Consider the following 22,665-nt stretch of genomic DNA (forward strand, 5'->3'; position numbering starts at 1 on the left):
AGATACTGCACAAAAAAAAGACCTGAAGAAAGAAGAGTTTTACCCCCACTCTGGGACTGTATGAGTGATGACAGTCTAGGGATGGCTGTGACCATGCCGACAGCAATAACCTTCCTCTGCATGTGTTGTGTGTCAGGCACAAGGCTAAGCTTTTCAATGTGTTATCGCAAATAATTCCTAACACCTTGCCAAGTGGGTATATTACCACTGTGCTCATCTAACAGGTAAGATGAGTGCCAGAGAGTTAGGTAAAATGTGTGGGCCTAGCTAGGAAGTGGCAGAACCAGGATTAAAACCCAGTTCCTTTCAACTCCAGATTTCAATCTCTCTTTCATTCAGTTATTCATTCAACATGTACAGGAGCTTTGGAAAGACTGGAGTTTCAGTTCCGAGAAATAGTTCCAAAGTCCAAGCTTATTAAAAACAATGATGTAATTCAGTGCCCTGGTGAAAAAGGTTCACCACATCTGATACGTGGCCTAGTTAGAAAAACCGTTTTTTCAATAGCCAGAAAGTCAAACTTTGGAAAGAAAAATTAGAATAAAACTTATAAAACAAAACAAATCTTTGTTTTTCATGATTCTTGCGAAAGATAAGAACACTACTACTGCCCGTTGCGTGTTCAGTTGGAGAAGCTGATTTTGCCGAATCTCCTTAGGATGTATGAAAACCTTATTTGTTGTACCTCCCTTTGATAATTTTTCTGATTTTTTTTTTTTTTTGAAAATGTCTCTGGACTTATTACCCCTTCTTAGCCTTTTGCATTCTTTTTTTGTTGTTACTTTAACTTCATTTCATGGTAATTTTTCCCCCTTTATATTAGCCACTTTCATCAAATGAAAATTTTGATAGTCTCTGCTCCTCCTTCACAGTTCTTTTCCCGTAGACCTTGATTAGGGCTTCTTTCTGACATTGCCTGAGTTGATTTTAAGCCCCCAAGCCACAATGCAGTAGGAAAAAAAAAATCACTAAATCTCCTTTTTGGAAATACTTTTCAAGTAAGAGGAAAGTGGAAATGCTGCAAATCTTCATAAAATATAAATCGTGCAGATTCTTCAGTGATAAAGCACTTGATGAGTACAGAATAAAATAGTTATCAAAGACCTAGAAAAGCAAGAGTTTTATTAAGGGCAGATTAGAAAGGAAGGATGTGATAATGAAAAGAAATTCTGATTTAGAGTCAGAAGAAGTTTGAGTCTTAGCACAGCCTTTTGAAGCTATTTAATCTTGAGGGAAGTCACTTTATCTTTCCAGGTCTCTGCTTCCTTACCTATAAAATAAAGTGATTGAACCAGAAAAGGGATGGCAGGTAAATTTTACTTTCAGAGCTAAGCCTGATAAATTGGTAGTGACTGGAGAGTTTGTTGAGAATACCAGGCTCAGTGGCAGAGAATAGTGTGATTGATTAGTGATGGCTGCCACAGGCCACAGGGTCAGGGTCAGGGTCAGGGTCAGGGTCTGGTGGTGACTTTCAGGTCCTGTATTGGCCATATCTGAACTAGACCATCTCACTTCCCTTCCACCTTGAATGTGCTTTTGTTTCTGCTTAATATGGGACATTTGTCTGGATTGGGGTCAAATCCAAGCCACGGCTGTGACCTACGCCACAGCTTCAGCAATGCCAGATCCTTAAACCACTGCACCACAGCAGGAACTCCGTCTTTGTTTATTTAAAAGGGGATTTTTTTTTTTTTTTTTTTTTTTTTTTGCTATTTAAGGGCGCACCCACTGCATATGGAGGTTCCCTGGCTAGAGGTCAAATCGGAGCTACAGCTGTCGGCCTACCACACAGCAACGCCAGATCCAAGCCACATCTGTGACCTACACCACAGATCATGGCAACGCCAGGTTCTTAACCCACTAATCGAGGCCAGGGATCGAACCCGCAACCTCGCAGTTCCTAGTTGGATTTGTTTCTGCTGCGCCACAACGGGAACTCTTAAATCATCCTTTTTTAGAAAACTGTTTTTCAAGGCTGGTTTCTTGTTCAGAAATGAAGATATTTTGGCGGGCATTTCTGAGAAATAATTGTAAATTATAAGATGACAGGTGAATTCTCAAAACGCAATATATAATAAACATAAGAAGCATAAAATGTGATGTTTTTAAAGTGATGAGGAATAACATCATCACATGGTATTTAAAATAAGAGGTTACATGGAATATAGTGAATGTGACTAAAAAACCTTATTGCTGTGGTCGAAATTGGTCGATGGAGCTGAAGAGTTCCCTTGGCATCTTTTGAATATACTGGAATTAAACAGGATACAATTTAGGGAGTTATGACAGTACAGGTACATACTCTATTAAATTTAATCCTTATTTCCTGGCATGATACCTGGAGCATAGTAGGTTTATTTTGTACTGGAATTAAACAGGATACAATTTAGGGAGTTATGACAGTACAGGTACATACTCTATTAAATTTAATCCTTATTTCCTGGCATGATACCTGGAGCATAGTAGGTTTATTTTGTACTGGAATTAAACAGGATACAATTTAGGGAGTTATGACAGTACAGGTACATACTCTATTAAATTTAATCCTTATTTCCTGGCATGATACCTGGAGCATAGTAGGTTTATTTTGTACAAAATAAACATTTGTCGAGTTGAATGTCCTGGTTTCCATCTAACTTGTTTCAGCCTCTTGTTGCAGGAGAAATTTGCGTATAGATAAAATTAAAAGTTAGGAATTGCAGAGATTTTGTGCTTTCCCTCATTTCTATACAGTACTTCATCACATTAATCAGTTCCATGGGAGAAATTTTCTATTTGAAAGTGCCTCTCATCATCATTGTGAGTAAAATGTCAGGGATAATGATGGGAAAATGGTGTATGAGCTCTACCACTAGTGATGGGCAATTTGCAAAATTGTGTTTGCTTTACCGCGCTTCCATAGGAGGTTTATTTGTGTGGATGAAGCTATGAAATATGGATGTATGTTAGAGGTACATTAATTTACCCTAGCAGCATGCATTTTACATACCATATGTTTATAGTTAATTAGCACAACAAACCCACATTTAAAAATAATAATAATCTCAATTAGGTTATGTAAAATCAAGTAATCAACCACCTTCCCGATGCACACATTCTCTGACTCCTTGGGTTACCATAAAGAAATTGTTCTGTCTTCCCTCTGTTCCATCTGCTATCTATTGTGTTGCATGGAATGTTCCATTTACTAAAAATCTTTCTAAGATACTCTTTTCCAGCATGTGAAAATCTTCATTAAGTTTCTCTTGGGAAGAATTTTTTTTGTTATGACACTCATCGATGTTGAAAATATCTTTGTTGGATTTGATAAGGTACCATATATTTACCGAGTACAAAGAGGAGGTGCATTAGGGAAAAAAATATGAATTTAAATTACTTTTAAAGAAAACTACGTAAGATACTGTTTTAAGGTGATTTTGAAGTAAAGTCTACTTTTCTACCTTAGCTTCTAAGGGGTAACATATATTCATAGAATTGTAAAGTTGGAAAGACAATATAGGGCTAACACGGGCTAACTTCCCAGCGTCATAATCCTCCTCCCCACTAAATTCACGACAGGCAGTCGTCTAGCCTCACTTGAATGCTCTCAGTGAGCAAAGCCCTACAGCCTTACAAGGCAACTCAATTTGTGTAATAGCTCTAATTGTTAGAAAATTTTCTCACGTGGAGATAAAATGTGCTCCCTATTAATTTCTAACCACTGGTCCTCCTTCTCTTTTCCAAAGCAATAAAGGATAAGTCTAACGTCTATTCCACATGACGCCCCTTCAGTTATAGAAGAGCTTTCAGATCCTCCCAGCCTTCTCTTCTCTGAATAAACCCAAACACCCCCAATCTGTTCAACTCTAAATCCTGTGCATCCCCATTACTTTCAATAGAAATGAACTGGTTTTATTCATGTCTCTCTTCAGCCATAGTGGCTGAACGGAGGGCTTCCAATGTGATCTAAGCTTCCCTTCTTGCTTCCTTTGTCTCTTCCTTTGCTTGATGTTACACTTGCGTGGAGGCCACCTGTGAGCCTGCACCGGCTCTCACCTGCTCGCTGCGCAGAACGCCCTAGGGGTTTTTTACCCACCATGCCTCACTTACTGGGAGCTCCTCCTCGGCTTCCTTTTTTTCCCCAGTGCTGAAGCTTGTTAATCAGTGTTTCTAAAGTTACTCACCTGTAAATCCAGCACCATGAGCGTGGCCAAATAGAGAGCCTGGGAATCTGCCATTAAAGGTCTTTGTTGTCATTGATTTCTTACATCTTTGCAGTGCTCTCATTAGAGAGTTAGCTTGCCAGTCAGTTCTGTTGTGTATTCTTAAGTGTAATCTTATTTAGGATCTAAATAGTTTATTACAACGTACTTGAAAGTTGGGATCTACCTGTATGAACCTTATAAAAATTTCAGGATATTCTTTGGAATAATCTAAAGCAGTCATTCTCTAACTTTAGTATGCCAGGGGTTTGTTAAAAATACAGATTGCTGGGCTCCACCCCCAGAGTTTCTGGGTTATTAGGTCCTGGATGGGGCAAGAATTTGCATTTCTTTTTTTTTTTGTGTGTGTGTTTTTAGGGCCGCACCTGAAACATGTGGAAGTTCCCAGGTTAGGGGTTGAATTGGAGCTGTAGCCGCTGGCCTGTGCCACAGCCACAGCCACGCCAGAGCCGAGCCGTGGTCTGTGATCTACACCACAGCTCCCGGCAACACCAGACCTTAACCCACTGAGCAAGGGCCAGGGATAGAACCTGCGTCCTCATGGATACTAGCCAGATTCATTTCCACTGAGCCTTGACGGGAACTCCAAGAATTTGCATTTCTAACAAGATCCCAAGGTGATGCTGATGTTGCTGATCCAGGCACCACACTTTGACAATCGCTGATCTGAAGAAAGGTGGACTTTAGTGGCCAGGTAATTCGTGGCAGGTTTAAAAACAACCTGAGAATGTATATGGATGATAGGGTGGAGGAGGAGACAGGAGCAAGAAGCTAGTAGAAATCATGCTTGTTGGCTTCAGCTTACTTTCCAGGCAATCTGCTGAAACGGAAAGTTGAGGTCGGGATCTGGAGGGAGATAAACGTTTGAAATAGTCATTGTGGGGAGAACAGCTGCAGTCAAGGGTCTCTGTCTTCATCTCCATCCTTCTGTCGCCACCATGTGCCGGGCGCTGAACTCAGTGATTACACACTCCATCTCATTTCACGTCCACAGCTGCTCTAAGTATCGGTAGCCTCTGAAAATGATGCAGGCTTGCCCGAGGTCACATAGCAAGTGAGTGGCGGAGCCACTGCCTGGCCCCCAAACCTGGCTCTGTCGGGGTGATGGTGGAGGGAGGGATTGAAGCCTCACGGAGCCTCGGGGAGCTGAAAACTGGCCCCAGGTGGATTTCACGTGCAAAAAACGAAAAGCCTAACCAAGCTGGCACAGATCATCAGAGGTGGAATTTTTTTTCACGCCCAAAGCTAAATTCTTAATTACATAATGGCCTTTTTGCAAAGTCTTTTGCGTTGGATAAGAGATTGGTGGTGTTCTTTTAATCCTAGGTAGCATGAATTTATCATAACAAAGTTTGCCTTTTTTATAATGAAGTTTTACCCTCATAGAGACCTCTCTGGGGCTGATTAATAAGTACACTCTTGTTTTTAAGAAATTCTTGGAGTTCTTGTCGTGGCGCAGTGGAAACGAATCCGACTAGGAACCATGAGGTTTCGGGCTCGATCCCTGGCCTCCCTCAGTGGGTTAAGGATCCGGCGTTGCTGTGGCTGTGGTGTAGGCCAGCAGCTGTAGCTCTGATTAGATCCCCTACCCTGGGAACCTCCATATGCCGCAGGTGTGGCCCTAAAAAAATAAATAAATAAATACATTCTTATTAAATACTTCGATTTAATTTGTACTTTGGCGTCAGTTTGTCCATTTATTGGTTAAAGAATCTGAATGTATGTTGACTCATTTGAGAAATCTTTCTTCTTATTTTTTTTTAACATTCTAGGTAGATTATGATAATCATGCACTTTATAAACATGGAAAGAGAGGGCGGAAACAATCTCCTGTGCGGATTTTCACCAATATCCCGCCCAACAAAATAGTCCTTCCCATTGAAGAAGGGTACAGGTAAGATCACAGAGGGACCTTGAAATATGTGAGTCACTAAAATTAAAGTTCTTTGTTTCTGACACCAAAATGCTTTTACTATTGACCCATGTAGTTCTTCCATTACTTTTAAACTTGGCCCATAATGTTTTATTGAATTTAATTGGAATTACACCCAGTTTTTGTAATGAATGCCCTGTGTACTTTTAGGGTTTGTGAATATCAGTAAGTATATGCAGCTGATTCTTCTTTCTTTTCTCCTTAGATTTTGTTCTCTGTGTCAACGATATGTTTCTGTAGAGAATCAACACTGTGAACACTGTAATTCTTGCACATCCAAGGTATAGATTTCTTTAGAATTTTTTTTGGTCTGGTTTGGTTTTTTGTTTTGTTTCTTTCTACACCTGTGGCATGCAGAAGTTCTTGGGCCAGGGATTGAACCTGAGTCACAGCAGTGACCACATTGAATCCTTAACCATTAGGCCATGAGGGAACTTTTTTAGACTGTGTTTTTACTCAGATATATTAGTTTTATTTTAGTTCACAAGTTTCATTATATTTGTTTAATTTTTAAAATATTTATATTAATATCAATGATGAATTACACTTTAATACAATATTTTTCTCTAATTTTAAAGTACAACAGGCTTTTAAACATACTTAGTTGCCTTCATCATCTTTAGCAACTATTTGGGTTATTTTTATATGGTACTGTATTGACTGCTAAAATTAGTAGTGCTTCAAATAAGTCAGTAAATGAGAGCTACATTTTGTGAGGGCAAAATTAAGATGTTTCAAATAAGGCATTGAACTATTAGATACCATCGTTGTTCTGATGAGGTACTAATTAATTAATAACATGTGCTGTGCACTTTTCAAGTGCCAGGCTATCCTACGAACTAGGACATCCTATACGGACTAACTCATTTGCCCCTCAGCCTCCCAGAGCCCTAGCAGACAAGGCTCTTGACAGGTGCGGAAGGACTACAAGGGGCATACCTCCTCTGTTTTTAGGAAGGTGGGATCACCCTTAGATTGCGCCGTTCTTTTAACTAAATCCAGTCGGAGAGAACATGTGACGTTTAATTGGCTGATAAGCACGTATCATTCTCCAAAGGAAAGGCTGTGTTTTTATAACTGTTGGAAAGTACATTTGTCATAACTTTATAATTTTTTTTACTGGTTATACTGGTTTTTAACTGTGGTAACGTATCTGATTCTATAGATTTTCATTTAGTTTAGAAATTACCTGTATTCTTCATTAAAAAAAAATTATGTTCAGATCATGCAAAGTACAAGATGAGGAGGACAAAATGTTATTATTTAGAGATGCACCTATATGTCGTAAAAATAAACAAAGGAAGTGACCATCACAAAAGCCAGGATAGATGTTTCTGAGTGAGGAAGAAGGAATGCTGGCTTGGGAAGGGCGGGCGTGTGGGCCAGTGTCGAGGGACACTTGGTGTTCTTTCTGTCTCTTGACCTGCTGGGTTCATCAGCGTTCACTTTATAATACTCATTAAACTGGGCATATGTGTTTCATGCTCTTCTCTAGGTGTGTTTTATTTCAGAGTTTTACTTGTTTGTTTGTTTGTTTGGTCCTTTAGGGCCACACTGGCGGCATATGGAGGTTCCCAGGCTAGGGGTCGAATCAGGGCTGTAGCCGCCGGCCTACACCAGAGCCACAGCAACAGCTGAATCTGAGCCTCGTCTGCGACGTACACCACAGCTCACAGTAACGCTGAATCCTTAACCCACTGAGCGAGGCCAGGAATAGAACCCGAGTTTTCATGGATGCTAGTCGAGTTTGCTAACTACTGAGCCACGATGGGAACCTATTTCAGAGTTTTAAAATTACCCAAATAGTAACCTGTAATTTCTTTCCTTCTAAATTACATTAAGTTCTCAAATTATGAATGTTATTAAGGATTATGCCAGGTAGACACATAAAAATTATGAATCATTAATTCTCCTAAAATTTTCATTGAGTTCTTCTTTATGCAGATTGGGTTGCTTGATCTGGAGTGGACTTTCAAGATCTTTTAGATAAATCGCCTAGTTTTAGAGTTAAGGAAATTGGGGCCCATCAAGGAGGCATTTGAGTTGAGTGGAGAAGTGCATAAATTAAAATCAAAGTATTTAATTGTAAAGCCCAGGAAAGTGAGAAATAAGGAATGAATAATTTACACAAATTTTAATAAGACATTTTAATTTTTAATTGTGGAACTTGATTTTTAATGACAAATTAAGCATAATTTAAAAATTGTTTTTGTAGGATGGCAGAAAATGGAACCATTGCTTTCTCTGCAAAAAGTGTGTAAAGCCTTGTAAGTATTTAGACTTAAGAGTTGAGCTCCCATGCAAACATTTGAGTTTTTCTTCATCTAAAGAGGATTTTTAGTTAACGGTATTTACAAAAGAAAAAAAATTAATTGAGTGACTTGGGTTCATTTTACTTTTTAACTTACGATTACCAAAATGTACGTTCTCTCCTTCAGAGAGAGACATGAATGCTGCCCTGTTTCAGTGTGGCATTTGGTTTGGCTTATTTAGTGCAGTTTTGTATCATTGTGTCAGTGGCCCTAACCATATGACTCGTTAGAGAAGGGCTGGATTTGTTGCCATGTGTCAGAAAGAAGTTAGCTGATTTACGTGGGATTCCAACCTCTTAACCTTGGCCTTTAGCCAAATTATAAGTAGCTGTGCGAAGCAATCAGAACTATTTGAAGTAAACACTGTTCATGCTTCCTTATCATAAAGGTTAATCAAATGAAAAATTACATTAAATGAACCTCTTCTAAAACCCAATTTTTATTTTACAGCCTGGATCCACTGTAATACTTGCAGTCACTGCGCTCTTCCAGATCATTCTTGCCAGGGCCCTAAAGACGGCTGCTTTATTTGTGGTGAATTAGATCATAAACGCAGTACTTGTCCCAACATCTCTACAACGAAGAAAGTTAACACGTTAGTTGAATTCTTTTACTTGCTAGAAAAAAAATTTCCTTGTGTATTTGTACTGAGCAATCCGCGGAAGTATTCAATAGTCAGAGGTTCTGAAAGTGCTAAAGTAAATGAATTGTTGCTTTCACTGTTAGGTATGGTTTTCCTAGATAGGGGGAGGGAAATAAGTCAAAAGAGCTTACAATTTTACAGGTGAGACATGAAAATAATCAAAATAAAAGGATGAAAGTATCTAACCTCCTATATAATTTATATAGGAAGCCAGGTTATACCAATGACAGTCGTATATTTAGAAAAACCATGGTTATTTCAACTGGATTAACTTGAGTGTTTATACTTTTTCCTTTTAAACTGAAGGGATGATAGGTACTGAGCCATCTTGTTGTATTATGTGCAAACCAGATAGCCAATTAAGATAGCCTGAAAATTGAGATGAGGATAAAAATTTTGAGCTATCTTATGACTTGTGATGAAAAAAACAATTAGTATTAGAAATATCTGGTGTTTCAGTAACTGCTTATGTTTATATCAGAGTTCTTTTCCATTTGTTTTTATTTTTTTGGTGAGTGGAAATTAATGTTTTTCCATTAAAGCCCAGCCATTTGAATTCTTCCAACTATTTAAACTACCTTTTCCATTGCTTTTTATCAAATTTACTTGTAATAATTATTTCCACTAAGTAATCAAGGGTAAAAGTGGAATTTTTAAAATTACTTAAAGAGGTGTATTAAAGAGTTTTATAAAGTATTTTTCCTTATAAACCTTCAAGAATAGAATACAACCTAAGAAAGTATTGATATGGGGTTGTTGCACTGTTTACAGTGTAATTCCGGTTGCAAACAGGAGTTAGTAACAAGCTCGGCCTTTGATTCTGGGATCTCATGACCCATGGAAACTGAGTTTGCATTTTGATAATATAGGCTCTTCACTGGTTCTTAAATAACCCTGGCTAGTCAATTTGGTAGTAATATATATATGTGTATATGTTAATAATGTATATATATTTGTATATATTAGTAGTAATATATATATAGTCTTTTAGGGCCACACCTGCAACATATGGAGGTTCCCAGGCTAGGGGTCCATTCGGAGCTATAGCCGCTGGCCTACACCATAGCCACAGCAACGCTGAATCATCTGCAGCCTACACCACAGCTCACGGCAATGCCAGACTCTTAACCCACTGAGCAAGGCCAGGGATTGAACCTGCGTCCTCATGGATGTTAGTTGGGTTCCTTAACCGCTGAACGACAGTGGGAACTCCTAATATATTATTTTCATTGAGGAAAATCATCTAGTATCTTTTAATACCATATTTTATCAAGTTGAATTCAAAGAGCAAATCCCTTAGGATGTGGTATACCGCCTGATAATTCTTTTTTTTTTTTTTTTTTTTGTCGTTTGTCTTTTGTTGTTGTTGTTGTTGTTGTTATTGCCATCTCTTGGGCCGCTCCCGTGGCACATGGAGGTTCCCAGGCTAGGGGTTGAATCGGAGCTGTAGCCACCAGCCTACGCCAGAGCCACAGCAACGAGGGATCCGAGCTGCGTCTGCAACCTACACCACAGCTCACGGCAACGCCGGATCGTTAACCTACTGAGCAAGGGCAGGGACCGAACCCGCAACCTCATGGTTCCTAGTCGGATTCGTTAACCACTGCGCCACGACGGGAACTCCTGATAATTCTTAAATAGTATTACTTTCTTGTCTTAGAGAAGACTTCTAAACTCCTGCTAACAGTTATCTTCAGGTATTGCTTTCAAAAAAAAAATTTACAATGAAATTGACAAGGCAAAATTTTTTCTATATAAAGTAAAAAATTTTAGTAGCTTTTTTTCTTTTAAGCATATATAGCATAAAGGAGCTTTCCTTCTTACGTGTTTTATCACTGTCTTATGTTAATTTGGTTTTCTTTAGTATTTTCCTTTGGTTGTAAACTGCAATGATGCTGGCTCCCTCTTGTGGTTGGAGCTCATTTTTACAGTTACTTAAATACCTATAATTTAGAGGACAAATACTAGGTAGTTTAATTTTTTTTAACTTTATAATGATTTTTATTTTTTCCATTATAGCTGGTTTACAGTGTTCTGTCAATTTTCTACTGTACAGCAAGGTGACCCCAGTCACACATACATGTATACATTCTTTTTTCTCACATTACCATGCTCCATCATAAGGGACTAGACATAGTTCCCAGTGCTATACAGCAGGATCTCATTGCTTATCCATTCCAAAGGCAATAGTTTGCATCTATTTTTCCAGTCTATCCCACTCCCTCCCCCTCCCCCTTGGCAACCACAAGTCTCTTCTCCATGTCCATGATTTTCTTTTCTGTGGAAAGGTTTATTTGTGCCATATATTAGAGTCCAGATATAAATGATATGTTATTTGTCTTTCTCTTTCTGACATAACTTCACTTAGTATGAGAGTCTCTTAGTTCCATCCATGGTTGCTGCAAATGGCATTAATTTGTTCTTTTTTATGGCTGAGTAGTATTCCATTGTGGATATATACCACACCTTCTTAATCCATTCATTTGTCAATGGACATTTAAGTTGTTTCCAAGAAATAGCAACAATAACAACAACAACAACAACAACAAAAAGACAAAAAGACAAGGAGTTCCCGTCGTGGCGCAGTGGTTAACGAATCCGACTAGGAACCATGAGGTTGCGGGTTCGGTCCCTGCCCTTGCTCAGTGGGTTAACGATCCGGCGTTGCCGTGAGCTGTGGTGTAGGTTGCAGACGTGGCTCGGATCCCACGTTGCTGTGGCTCTGGCGTAGGCTGGTGGCTACAGCTCCGATTCAACCCCTAGCCTGGGAACCTCCACATGCCGCGGGAGCGGCCCAAGAAATAGCAACAATAACAACAACAACAACAACAACAACAAAAAAGACAAAAAATAAGTTGTTTCCATGTCTTGGCTGTTGTGAATAGTGCTACAGTGAACATGCAAGTGCATGTATCTTTTTCAAGGAAAGTTTTGTCCAGATATATGCCCAAGAGTGGGATTGCTGGGTCATATGGTAGGTAGTTCTATGTGTAGATTTCTGAGGTACCTCTATATTGTTTTCCATAGTGGTTGTACCAGCTTCCATTCCCACCAACATAGCAGGAGGCTTCCCTTTTCTCCACACCTCCTCCAGCATTTGTTACTTGTAGACTGATTAATGATGGCCATTCTGACTGGTGTGAGGTGGTAGTTTTGATTTGCATTTCTCTAATAGTCAGTGATATTGAGCATTTTTTCACGTGCTTGTTGGCCATCTGTATGTATTCTTTGGAGAAATGTCTATTCAGGTGTTTTGCCCATTATTCCATTGGGTTGTTGGCTTTTTTGCGGTTGAGTTGTATGAGTTGTTTGTATATTTTAGAGATTAATCCCTTGTCAGTTGCGTCATTTGAAACTATTTTCTTCCATTCCATAAGTTGTCTTTTTGTTTTTTTATGGTTTCCTTTGCTGTGCAAAAGCTTGTCAGTTTGATTAGGTCCCGAAGGTTTATTTTTGCCTTTATTTCTGTTGCCTTGGGAGACTGTAGGTCAGTTCAATTTTAAGGCAAAATAAAACATTTGATTTATACCCAGTTTATCACTGTTGAAAGACTTTACTTTTGGTGAGTTTTGTTTAACAATCATATTACACATGAATATTTTCTTTCTGTTTTTGTTTACTTAGGTTCTAGTGAAATCTGGTTCATGTTTAGTTCTTATTTGAGTGGAAAAAATCAAAGAAAGGTTTTTTTTTTATTTTGTATACAGGCATGTATAGCTTCATTTTCTTTGCCATCAAGAGATTAGACTTTATTAAATTTGCTAAGTCATCACTTATTAGGACACTATCCTACTTTTAAAAAAATGGCTGGAGATAAAGACATGTGTTACATACACAATACAATATAAAGATGACAGTTTCATTTGTTTTGTTTAGAACTGAGGATACCCCAGTCCATAGTGCAAAATCTAAATATGGAAAAATATAAAGTTGCCAAGCCAAACTCTGAATAGTAGGCATGTGGAGCTACCAATAATAGCTAATATTTATGTAGTAATTACTATATGCTTAGCATTTTACATTCCTGAATAATTTATAGTAGAGTATGAAATACCAGGTAATTAAGAGCACCATTTCTTGAATCAGGCCAATTCTGCCACTTCCTCACTGAATGGATTTCATAGTCTCAGTTTCTTCCCCTAAAAAAAAAAAATTGGGGGGAAGGAAAGGGAAGGGTGACATCTGCCTTGTTTCAGTCTCCCAACTCCTTGAAGCCAAAGATCATGTGCCATCATTTTTCTACTCCCAACACCTCTTAATATATATATCCAATGAACAAAAAGACTGGCTTGAGCTTGGTCCAGTAGAAGATTGTATACTGTTTATGAGGCTTCTTTCCCATGTTCTGGTTCTGGGAAGATCAGGAAGCCTTCCTCTGGGACCCGTGGTGGTTTGGGAGGAGTGAAGCTAATGAGATGGCTGGGCAGCCGTGGAAACCTCCAGGTTTGCCAGTGCTGGCAGCCCCAGCCCATCCCTTCGTGTGAGAGCTGATGAATGGCATGATTTCTGCTAGCTTGGAGAAAGGGAATGAACAGACCAGTAACCGTTCTCAGTTATAGGGTGCCTGCAGCTTAGTTCAGAGAGCATCAAAAGCAAAGGACCTGGTTATGGTCTTTGTCTGTTTGTTTCTGGTGTGGTTTCATGTTTTCAGAGCGTGAGTTCCAACTTGCTGATTTTGCAGCTGGTCTTCAAGAAGAGACCACAAAACATGGACAGTCCTGCATGGCACTTGTCAGGGCTTTCTGATCTACTGAGGAAAGGAGACTTAGCTGTAGGACCATAAGATGGGCCTCTTTAAGCATCGGCAGTTTTTTCCATTGTGCTATTTCATTTTTCTACCACTGCTAACTGCCAATGTATCGGTCTGTTTTCTGAAAAATGTCATGTAGGAATTTGGAGATTGAAGTGCTGAGTAGAGCAGTGCAGATGTAGCAAAACAAAAACCAAAAACCCCAACCAAAAAAACCTCCCAACTCATCAGCTTGACTGTTTTACCTCTATGGTGTGTTTGTTTCTGAACGGATTGTTCTAAATCTGTAGTAACCATCTTTCAAAGAAATTTCTTTCCTCAAACATTCTGCTTGGTCAGGTCTCTATCTCCTTGTTATCATGGTTAGGATTCTGAGGATTTATGCTTATAATACAGTAACTCCTTTCCCCTCTGTTTTCTTACTTGGTTATCTAGTTAATTAAACTTCAACATAATTACATAATTCACAGTGCTCATTCTACAAAATAATTTAGCGCCTTGTTTTTCAGAGCTGTCAGAAAGCAGAAGCACAGAAAAAGCAGTAAGATGAAAATGGAGACCACTAAAGGACAATCCATGAATCATACATCTGTTACAAGGAAGAAGAAAAGGAGAGAAAGAGCCCATCAATATTTTTGCTCTTAAATGTCCAGTGACTTGAGAATAAGAAAGATTTATAGTCCAACCTTTGATGCCATTTTCTGAAAGTGCCACACTGGACTTAAAAAAAACTTCTGTTGCTTTCAAAGGTAGGCACCTTTCTAAGCTTGAAAACAGGCAGGTGGTATTGGCTGGTTTATAGACCGCCACCCCACACACACACCCCCAAACCCCCTGCCAGCAGCCCTTTTGGAGACCTGGGGGCTTGTTCCATCTTTAGCTGGTTTACTAGCTCTCAGTGCCTTTTTTCTCTTTTTAAATCTCTTCCAGTCATATTATTTCAGCCTCTTTTTTTTTTTTTTTTTTTTTTCTGAAAAATGGGAAGAGGGCATTCTTTTGCAGAAAGAAAGAAGAAAATGAAAATGAAAACCTGAGGTTTGGGAAGTTTCTGTTGTTGCTCAGTGGGTTACAAACCTGACCAGGATCCGTGAGGTTGTGGGTTCCATCCCTGGCCTCGCTCAGTGAGTTAAGGATCCAGCATTGCTGTGAAGTGTGGTATAGGTCACAGATGCAGCTCAGATCCCAAGTTGCTGTGGCTCTGGCTGTGGTGTAGGCCAGTACCTGCAGGTCTGATTCAACTCCTAGCCTGGGAACTTCCATATGCCACAGGTACGGCCCAGAAATGAAGAAAACAAACAAAAAACCCCTAAGGTTTTGTTTACATTGAACATAAGTATATGTTGTTAGATATTTAATTTTTTTTTCCTTTTAGGGCCACACTCACGGCATATGGAGGCTCCCAGGCTAGGGGTCGAATTGGAGCTACACTGCTGGCCCACACCACAGCCATAGCAACGCAGGATCTGAGCTGCGTCTTCGACTTGCACCACAGCTCATGGCAACGCCTGATCCTTAACCCACGGAGCGAGGCCAGGAATCAAATCCACAACCTCATGGTTCCTAGTCAGATTTGTTTCTGCTGCACCACGGCAAGAACTCCTCTTGTTAGATATTTTAAATTAAATGTTAAAATATCATACAATGGCTTAAACCCCACTTGTAAGGAGAGATACAATGTACAGGTTTTTTTTTTTTTTTTTACACAGAATCTGAAGATAACGGAAAGAATTTTGACAAAGGCAGTCTAAAGATATAAAGATTATTATTAAATATTTATTTTTCAAGTACTTTTTACAGTTGTCCTTTGATGGTATTGAATCACCTAAATGCTGAATGAGTGAGGTACTTAGAATTAATTATGACTTGCTCTGTTATTGTAGTGCCTTCAGCAGTACGCTTCTCTGTAAAAGCAGTAGCAGAAGGCAGGATGTTTTGGTGATTAAAACTCCTCATTCCTATTCTGACACTTCCTGGTTGTATGTTGTTGGCCAGGTCATTCACTCTCAGGAAGCCCTATTATGATAACGGGGACAATACTAGTTATACCTCAGGTTTATGGTTCACTTAAATGAGGTGCGTGAGCCTGGCTCTCAGTTCTCCTGTTAGTGGTGGGAAACATTAACGAGGGAAGCTGGCTGCGAGCTGATGGTCAGCGTCTGGTGGTCCAGGAGCAGAGCATTGAAGGGAGTAGCTTGGACACTTGTCTCCCCGTTTCTCTGCTGGGTATCTGACAGTATTTCCTTAAGACTGAGGAGTGTTAAATGGGCCTGCGTTTGCAATATAATGACGTTTTCTTTCTTTCCCAAACGATTTTAGAGCAGGTTTGGAGGCCTCTCAGCTGGGGCTGAGCTAGAGCCCTGTGAGTGAAAGTATCTCGGATTTGAGTTAGCATGGTGTGATGCCTCACATGGAATATTCCAGTTGTGGCTCTGATCACTGTGGTCCTGGTAGGTCAGGTATGGCCCTAATCCATGCGGTCCTCATAAATCAGGTGACATCAGAAGATGAGCTGAGCTCCTGGACTTAACAAGCATCTGAAAACTCTTCTCTGGCCCCCTTGTTAACATGGGTTGCTATGGTGATAGGAGGGGCAGATTTCAAGGTGACTGGATGAGATATGAACCTCATAGAATTATCGTGAGAGTGTCCCTCTGATTCGGCCATAGCGGTAGACATTGCCTGACTATCGTGGCGTTTATGACCCTGTGGTAAAAATCTATTGAAATCTCTCCGGAGGCTCAGACACCTGAGGGACCAGGACTGATGAAGAGTTGGGTCCTGATGACCTGTGGTTATTTTCCTCACTATATGTTCTTAGTTTTAAGATACCATCAATTGTAAAATGCACTACTGATGTAATCATACCTTAGGGGGAAGAAAATACCCCTGTCTCATTAATTGTACATATTAAATTTTAGATGTCTTTTTTCAGAAATACTGCGATGTGGGAAATAAGTCCATCTTAGAATCGAGCACATAGGGTGTTCCTTATAAGCAGGAATTCTGTACATTAAAACTTCTTAGAGAGTTAAAAATAGGACATGTGGTGGTTCTGTTCTTGTGTTGAGTTAGTACTAATTTTAAGGACTTAATCTCTTTCTTTTCTCAGAGGATAAACTAATAAAATGAGAAGAAAATGTCTCTGGGAAGTAAAGTGTGATGGGAGATGAGGTCATTTGTTCTAATTAGAAATCCACATGTCTGAACATTAAGATAACCTACTCATAACAACAATGGGGGAAGATCCCTGACATTTAACAGGTACAACTTTCTAAGCTTTTTAAAGGACATTTTTCTTAAATAATTACAACTCGATTTCATTCTACTTCTTACTCCTATTACAAAATGTAATGAAATCAAAGTTATCTGTAGGCCCTGAATGATCAGATTTCAGTGTTTTCCTTACATGCAGTGAGATATTTAGACTAATTTATTTCTCCAGTATTCCACAATCTTTTCATCTTGTTCTCTTCTTTGGAATATTTCCCTCTATACAGCATCTCTTAAGGCTCTTTTGGAGCCTTCAGGCCCTGGCCAAGTCCCTCCCATAAGTCCCTGATACCAGCTGTACCTTCCTCTCTGGTCTTCTTGCTCTTCTGCACCCACATTTGAGGCACTGTTCATGTATTATTCTGTGCTGATATTCACAGATTCTGTTTCCCCCAAAAGTTTCAGTTTCTTAATGTCAGTACCCACTTCAATATGAATTATGTATTGTAGGTGCTCAATGAAAACTTGAAAGCATAGAATAACCTAGAGGTTTTCAGGTGGTCGGTGCATTCGTTTTCCAGGCTGCCATAACAAAAAACCACAGGCTGGGTTAGACAACAATTTATTTTCTCACAGTTCTGGAGGCTGGACGTCCAAGATCAAGGGGTCAGCAGGGTTGGCTCTCCTGAGGCCTCTCTCCTTCGCTTGCACATGGCCACCTTCTCACTATGTCCTCACATGGTCTTTCTTCTGTGTGTGTGCTTTCCTGTTGTGTCTTTGTCTCCAAAGTCCCCTTCTTATATCGGTCCTGATCACTGGATTAGGTTCCACCCTAAGGACCTCATTTTACCTCCTTGTCTCTCTAAATACAGCCCCATTCTGAGGTACTGGATTCAGGCTTCAGCATGTGGATTTGGGGAAACAGTTCAGTCCCTTAATAGTCGGCGTGCTTAAGATGTGGAGAGGAGTGCTCTTTTCTCTTTCTTGGAAGGATTGAAAAAAGACCTAAACAATGTTGGGAGGAATTTAGAACCAAGAGGAGGACTATTCCAACACTGAGGGTTCAAAGGTTGGGATGTGCTGTGTGAGAAAGATCAGCAGCCTTGTCTGGAAGTCTTTAAACTTAGAATAATTCAGCTTTCAAGGTTATTTTAAGAAAAACATTTAAGTTGATTTCTGACCCCTTCAGAACAATCTATAAATCCTAAGTATCTGGGAGAAGTCTGACCACAGGCAGACAGCAGAGGTAGTGCAGGTTGAGTTCCAGACCACCGTGATAAAGCGAGCCCCTCGATGAAGGGAGTCACGTGAACTTCTTGGTTTCCCAGTACATATACAAGTTATGTTTAGGGAGCTCCTTGGTGGCCTAGCGGCTAAGGATTTGGTGTTGTCATTGCTGTGGCTCATGTTCGATCCTTGGCCCGGGAACTTCTGCATGCTGTGGGTGCCGCCAAAAAAAAAAAAAAAAAAAAAGTTATGTTTATATCACTGCAGTATGTTAAGTGTGCAATAGCGTTGTCTTTAAAAATATGCATACCTGAATTAAAAAATACTTTATTGCTAAAAAAAAAATGCTAACCACCATCTGATAACAGGGTTGCCACAAAGCTTCAGTTTCTTAAAAAAGATAAAGCAGTATCTGTGAAGTGAAATGAAACAAGGTATGCCTGTAGCTTTTAAATACAAGCCTACAAAAGGTCCTTGTCTAATGCCACCACCTTCACGATGTCCCTTGTTGGTGTCACCAGTGGACCCAGGACATCTCTTTCCAGGGAAGTAAAAACAGGTGTGTGTTTGTGTGTCTTTTCATTTCTCCTCCTTTTCAGGTACTTAAATCATGCCCTGCATTAGCACAACTCTTTGTGCCCATTTTCCTGTGTAGGTTAGCAGCCAGTTGATGGCAGGACCTGTGGACATCATTGTGAGTGTTCACTGGCTCATAGAGCTGTGTCCTGCCCACGGTGATATCAGACCAGCTGCAGTATGCATGGCCTCAATCCTCCTCCCACAACCCTGGGAAGCAGGTGCTCAGACTAACACCTTTCCTCACCTTCCCAGTAAAAGCATCAAGTGAATGGAAACGGTCACTTATGCTTCCAAACCCAACTGTGTGCTACATGATAATATGATGCTGATAGAACTGCCCAAGGAAGGAAAGCTTAAACAAAATGCACAGGAAAATCCAGCTCATTTGATGCGATTTGAATTGGAACATTAGGACATAAGTTAAATTACTTGAGGGTCAGCTGGAAGGTCATTGCAATAAAGAGAAGATAAGATCTCTGCCATTTGATTTCAGGAGATTGTGTATAAATGTACCTCATCAAGGCTGCAAGGAGAAAAGGCATCAAAAGTGAGCAAGCAGATCTCAGAGAGATGAGGGGCGAGTTTTATCAGCTGGACAGTCACAAGAGTTTCATGCTATTGCGGTGCTTGGTACCCTTGCAGACTAGAAGGGTGACATCCGGTGTCTTCTCCTCTGAATGAGGAAGTCTTTCAGTGACTGCGTGGGAAGCCAGCACTGCTGAGGGGTCACTGGGACCATTTTTTAGTTCACCTAGAGAAATAGGAAGTACGTTCCTAAGTTAAGATTTATGAATGGAGAACCAGCCTTGTGTGTGCCAGGAATAGTCAGGACAGGTCTTCATCATTGTTTGGGGACTAACAGAGCATAGAGGCCACCTGGTCCTCAAGGTTATTAAACAGTATCAACTACAAAGCCCTTAACAACAAAAAGAAGTGATTTACCACACATTACAGGCTTGCGTAGGGTCAGTGGAAAGACAGGAGGAACTGTACGGACCCGAGGCGGTGTCAGTTCTGCTAACAACCACACACCATCCCAGAACATTAAACAATATCTGAAAATGCATTTCATGAAGAACAAAGGCAAGTCCATTCTCCCCATTAGAATATGGCCTCTGGTAGAATTGGGGGGAACATGCTAAACTGCAGCAAAAGCAAGGACAAAAGGCCGTCTCCGAAAGGGAGCAGGGCAAGCATCAAGAGTTACGCACAGTGCCTGGCACAAAAAAGTGCCTCGGACACTTGTTGCTGAATGAATTCGTCTACCTCTGTCATCTGTTTCCCAGGGCTAGATCCATAGAGAGGGGAGGAAGATGGGGCTCGTTCAAAACTGAAATCCTGCTGCTTTCTTTGAACAAGCAAAAGGAGTGAAAGGTAGCTGGCTTTGTACCACAGATTTTAAGTTCAAGCATCGCAGGGTGGTACTGTCACATCCTCTTAGCCAGGTTCATAACTTGTGGGAACTTTTTAACAAGTTAACATATTTAAATGTGTCTGTAACAAGAAGCACCAGATAGGTTCTGATTTACGCGTCCTGCCAGGCTGACCTGTGAGCCTTTGAGGGGGAGACCCCATGTCCCGTGCATTTTTGTGGCCCAGACGCCTTCATACAGCAGATGCTGCAATAGCTGTGGGACAAATCTTGGGGAGCCCGCAGTCCTCATGTATGAAGATAGGGCCACTACTACCAATAAGTTGTGAGGCTTAAACGGGATTCAGAATCAAGATATTTATGTCAGGTTTAAGAGCAGGGCTCTGGAAGCACCTAGAGCGTTTTCATAAATAGGGTCCAAGCCCATATTTTAATCGGCCTGAAGTGCTGCCCGGGTAAGGGTTTAAAAAAACAACAACAACAAAACCGAAGTGATTCTATTGAGCAACCAGGACTGAGCACCGCTGCATTGGAGGCCGTCAAAGTGGCTCCAGCGGCTGGAGACCGCTCTCGAGCTCTCGCGAGGAAATCCGGGACCCGGAAGTGCCCGGAGCGCGCGCGCCGGGCGGCGGGGAAGCTGCGGCGCGCGGCTGGCGCGGGGCGGGAGGGAGGGAGAGGGTGCCTTCCCTGCGGTGGGGCATCTCTCGGGTACCGCCGCATTTGGGGCTCTGCAGGAAGGGCCGGGGACCGAGGTGCCACAGGCACCAGGCCGGCCGCGGAGGGGGTCCCTGCTGCCTTCCGAGTGGGGTGTCCTTGCAGGGCCGCCCCCATGTTGCGTTTCGCGACATGTTTCCCGTCCTTCCGGGTGGTGGGAGAGAAGCAGCTGCCACAAGAGATCATTTTCCTGGTCTGGTCACCCAAGCGGGATCTCATTGCTTTGGCTAACACGGCAGGCGAGGTGAGTGAGCCGGCGTGCCACCTGTCCACCCCGCCCCTTCCTTCCAGACCTGCTGAAAACTAAGGGACTGGATGTGGGGCAGGTCATTTATATGCCCATTTCCTGCATTTTATGGGCCAAACAAGTTTCCACACAGCTTGACACAGTCAGACAGCCCTGCATCCCCAATTCTCTTTTAGTCATTTATGTGTTAAATAGGCTTTTTAAAGACTCACGATGTGTCGTTCATGATCTAGACATGGTAGCGGGTCCACAGATTCTGCCCATAGTTTACTTGCAGTTTAGACCGAAGAAAAATGACCTATTGTCAAGCTTCAGCTGCGAATGACCATGCATATATAGAGAGCTGCCACAGAGGTTATATTAAGAATCTATATTTCATTGTACAAGTTTTACAGTATAGGTTGGATAGCTACCTCCCATTAAAAACACTTTGAAGTTAAACCCATGCTTCCCTGGATTCCTGATGGAATGTGCAGGAGTGTTGTCAGTTAGCATTTCTAGTTCACATGATATTGCATTTCATCCAGTGTGACCCAGTTGTACCCACCTTTCTGCTGAGAGTTCATCGTTACCTGGCAGCCGTATTGTAAGGAAACCCTCACCCGTGCATCTTTACTCCTTTGACCTTTTGGCAGGTTTCCTGGTTATCTGGCCAGATGAGAGTTGTGTTATGTGCAGCCAAGTTTGGAAATGAAGTGGTGAAGAGAATATATCTGCCAGGAAAACTTAGCAGCCTTCAAAGCTATGTTGACTGTCAGGACATTGTTGCCAGGGGCTTTCTCAAGGCCGTCTATGAACCCTTCTAGCCTCCCACCCCTGCCAGGATGCTTTGGCGCTCCGGGACTCTAGAGAGGAGTGCGAGATAGTACAGCTATAGTAGCAGGAAGGAAGGGAGAGAATTGGGGCATCAGTGTGATCACATGGATGTAATTGTGGTCACTTGTTGCTTCCGTTTTCTCAGTGAAGAAGAAGGAGTGCTGTTTAGGAAGAAGATGGGAGAAGAAAGTATTGGAAGCTTGAGAAAAGAGAGGCAGTGAAAAACTGACAAGTAGACTAGTAAAATCTAATGGGATTGTTGATCAGCATCAGGAGCCACATGAGGTTAGTGGTTTTGCAGTTTGATGGAAACTAGTGCGCTGGGTTGTATGTATGTCTCTTCTATTCCATTCAGCTGTGTGGGCGCAGGCATGATTGGATTTAACCTGGATTGTTGTGACAGTGTGACAAAGCAAGAGGGATGCAAGGGAGCTGAAGTTACATGCAAGAGGGATGATTGGGATGATGAAGTTTGAATTCTGACCCGATGGAGTAGGGAAGGGAAGGCGTGTGTGGGGTGAGGGACACTGAAGAGGTGGTAGAATCAATGGATTGGATGTCTTGCTGAAGCTGAAGAATTGATGTTGGATATTAATAGGAACGAATAGGAAAGATACAGGCAGTTTTGGAAAGTGGGAGCTTTGGAACCGAAGATTATGG

At 41.1% G+C, this 22,665-nt stretch overlaps 2 protein-coding genes across 6 annotated transcripts in view; both read left to right on the forward strand.

The window, feature by feature from the left end:
• The window catches only part of ZCCHC4 (zinc finger CCHC-type containing 4), a 53,231-nt gene that overhangs the window by 28,336 nt on the left and 2,230 nt on the right, over positions 1–22,665 (forward strand). For 2 of the 4 annotated variants that reach the window (XM_021101077.1, XM_021101078.1), the window contains 5 exons: positions 5,975–6,096; positions 6,341–6,416; positions 8,351–8,402; positions 8,898–9,042; positions 14,350–16,877. In XM_021101077.1, the coding sequence (XP_020956736.1) occupies positions 5,975–6,096; positions 6,341–6,416; positions 8,351–8,402; positions 8,898–9,042; positions 14,350–14,485 (531 nt within the window). In that variant the 3' untranslated portion in view covers positions 14,486–16,877. Of the gene's footprint in view, positions 1–5,974; positions 6,097–6,340; positions 6,417–8,350; positions 8,403–8,897; positions 9,043–14,349; positions 16,878–22,665 lie in introns of those variants that run through there. The other 2 variants (XR_002346589.1, XR_002346590.1) reach the window with 2 other exon arrangements.
• Positions 20,839–22,665, forward strand: part of ANAPC4 (anaphase promoting complex subunit 4) — a 40,211-nt gene continuing 38,384 nt past the window's right edge. Inside the window, exon 1 of one of the 2 annotated variants that reach the window (XM_021101074.1) lies at positions 20,839–21,186. In XM_021101074.1, coding sequence (XP_020956733.1) covers positions 21,058–21,186 — 129 coding nt within the window. In that variant the 5' untranslated portion in view covers positions 20,839–21,057. The remainder of the gene's footprint in view (positions 21,187–22,665) is intronic. The other variant, XM_021101075.1, reaches the window with a different exon arrangement.

This window comes from Sus scrofa, chromosome 8, assembly GCF_000003025.6.
Source record: "Sus scrofa isolate TJ Tabasco breed Duroc chromosome 8, Sscrofa11.1, whole genome shotgun sequence".
NCBI classification, from domain to species: Eukaryota; Metazoa; Chordata; class Mammalia; order Artiodactyla; family Suidae; genus Sus; species Sus scrofa.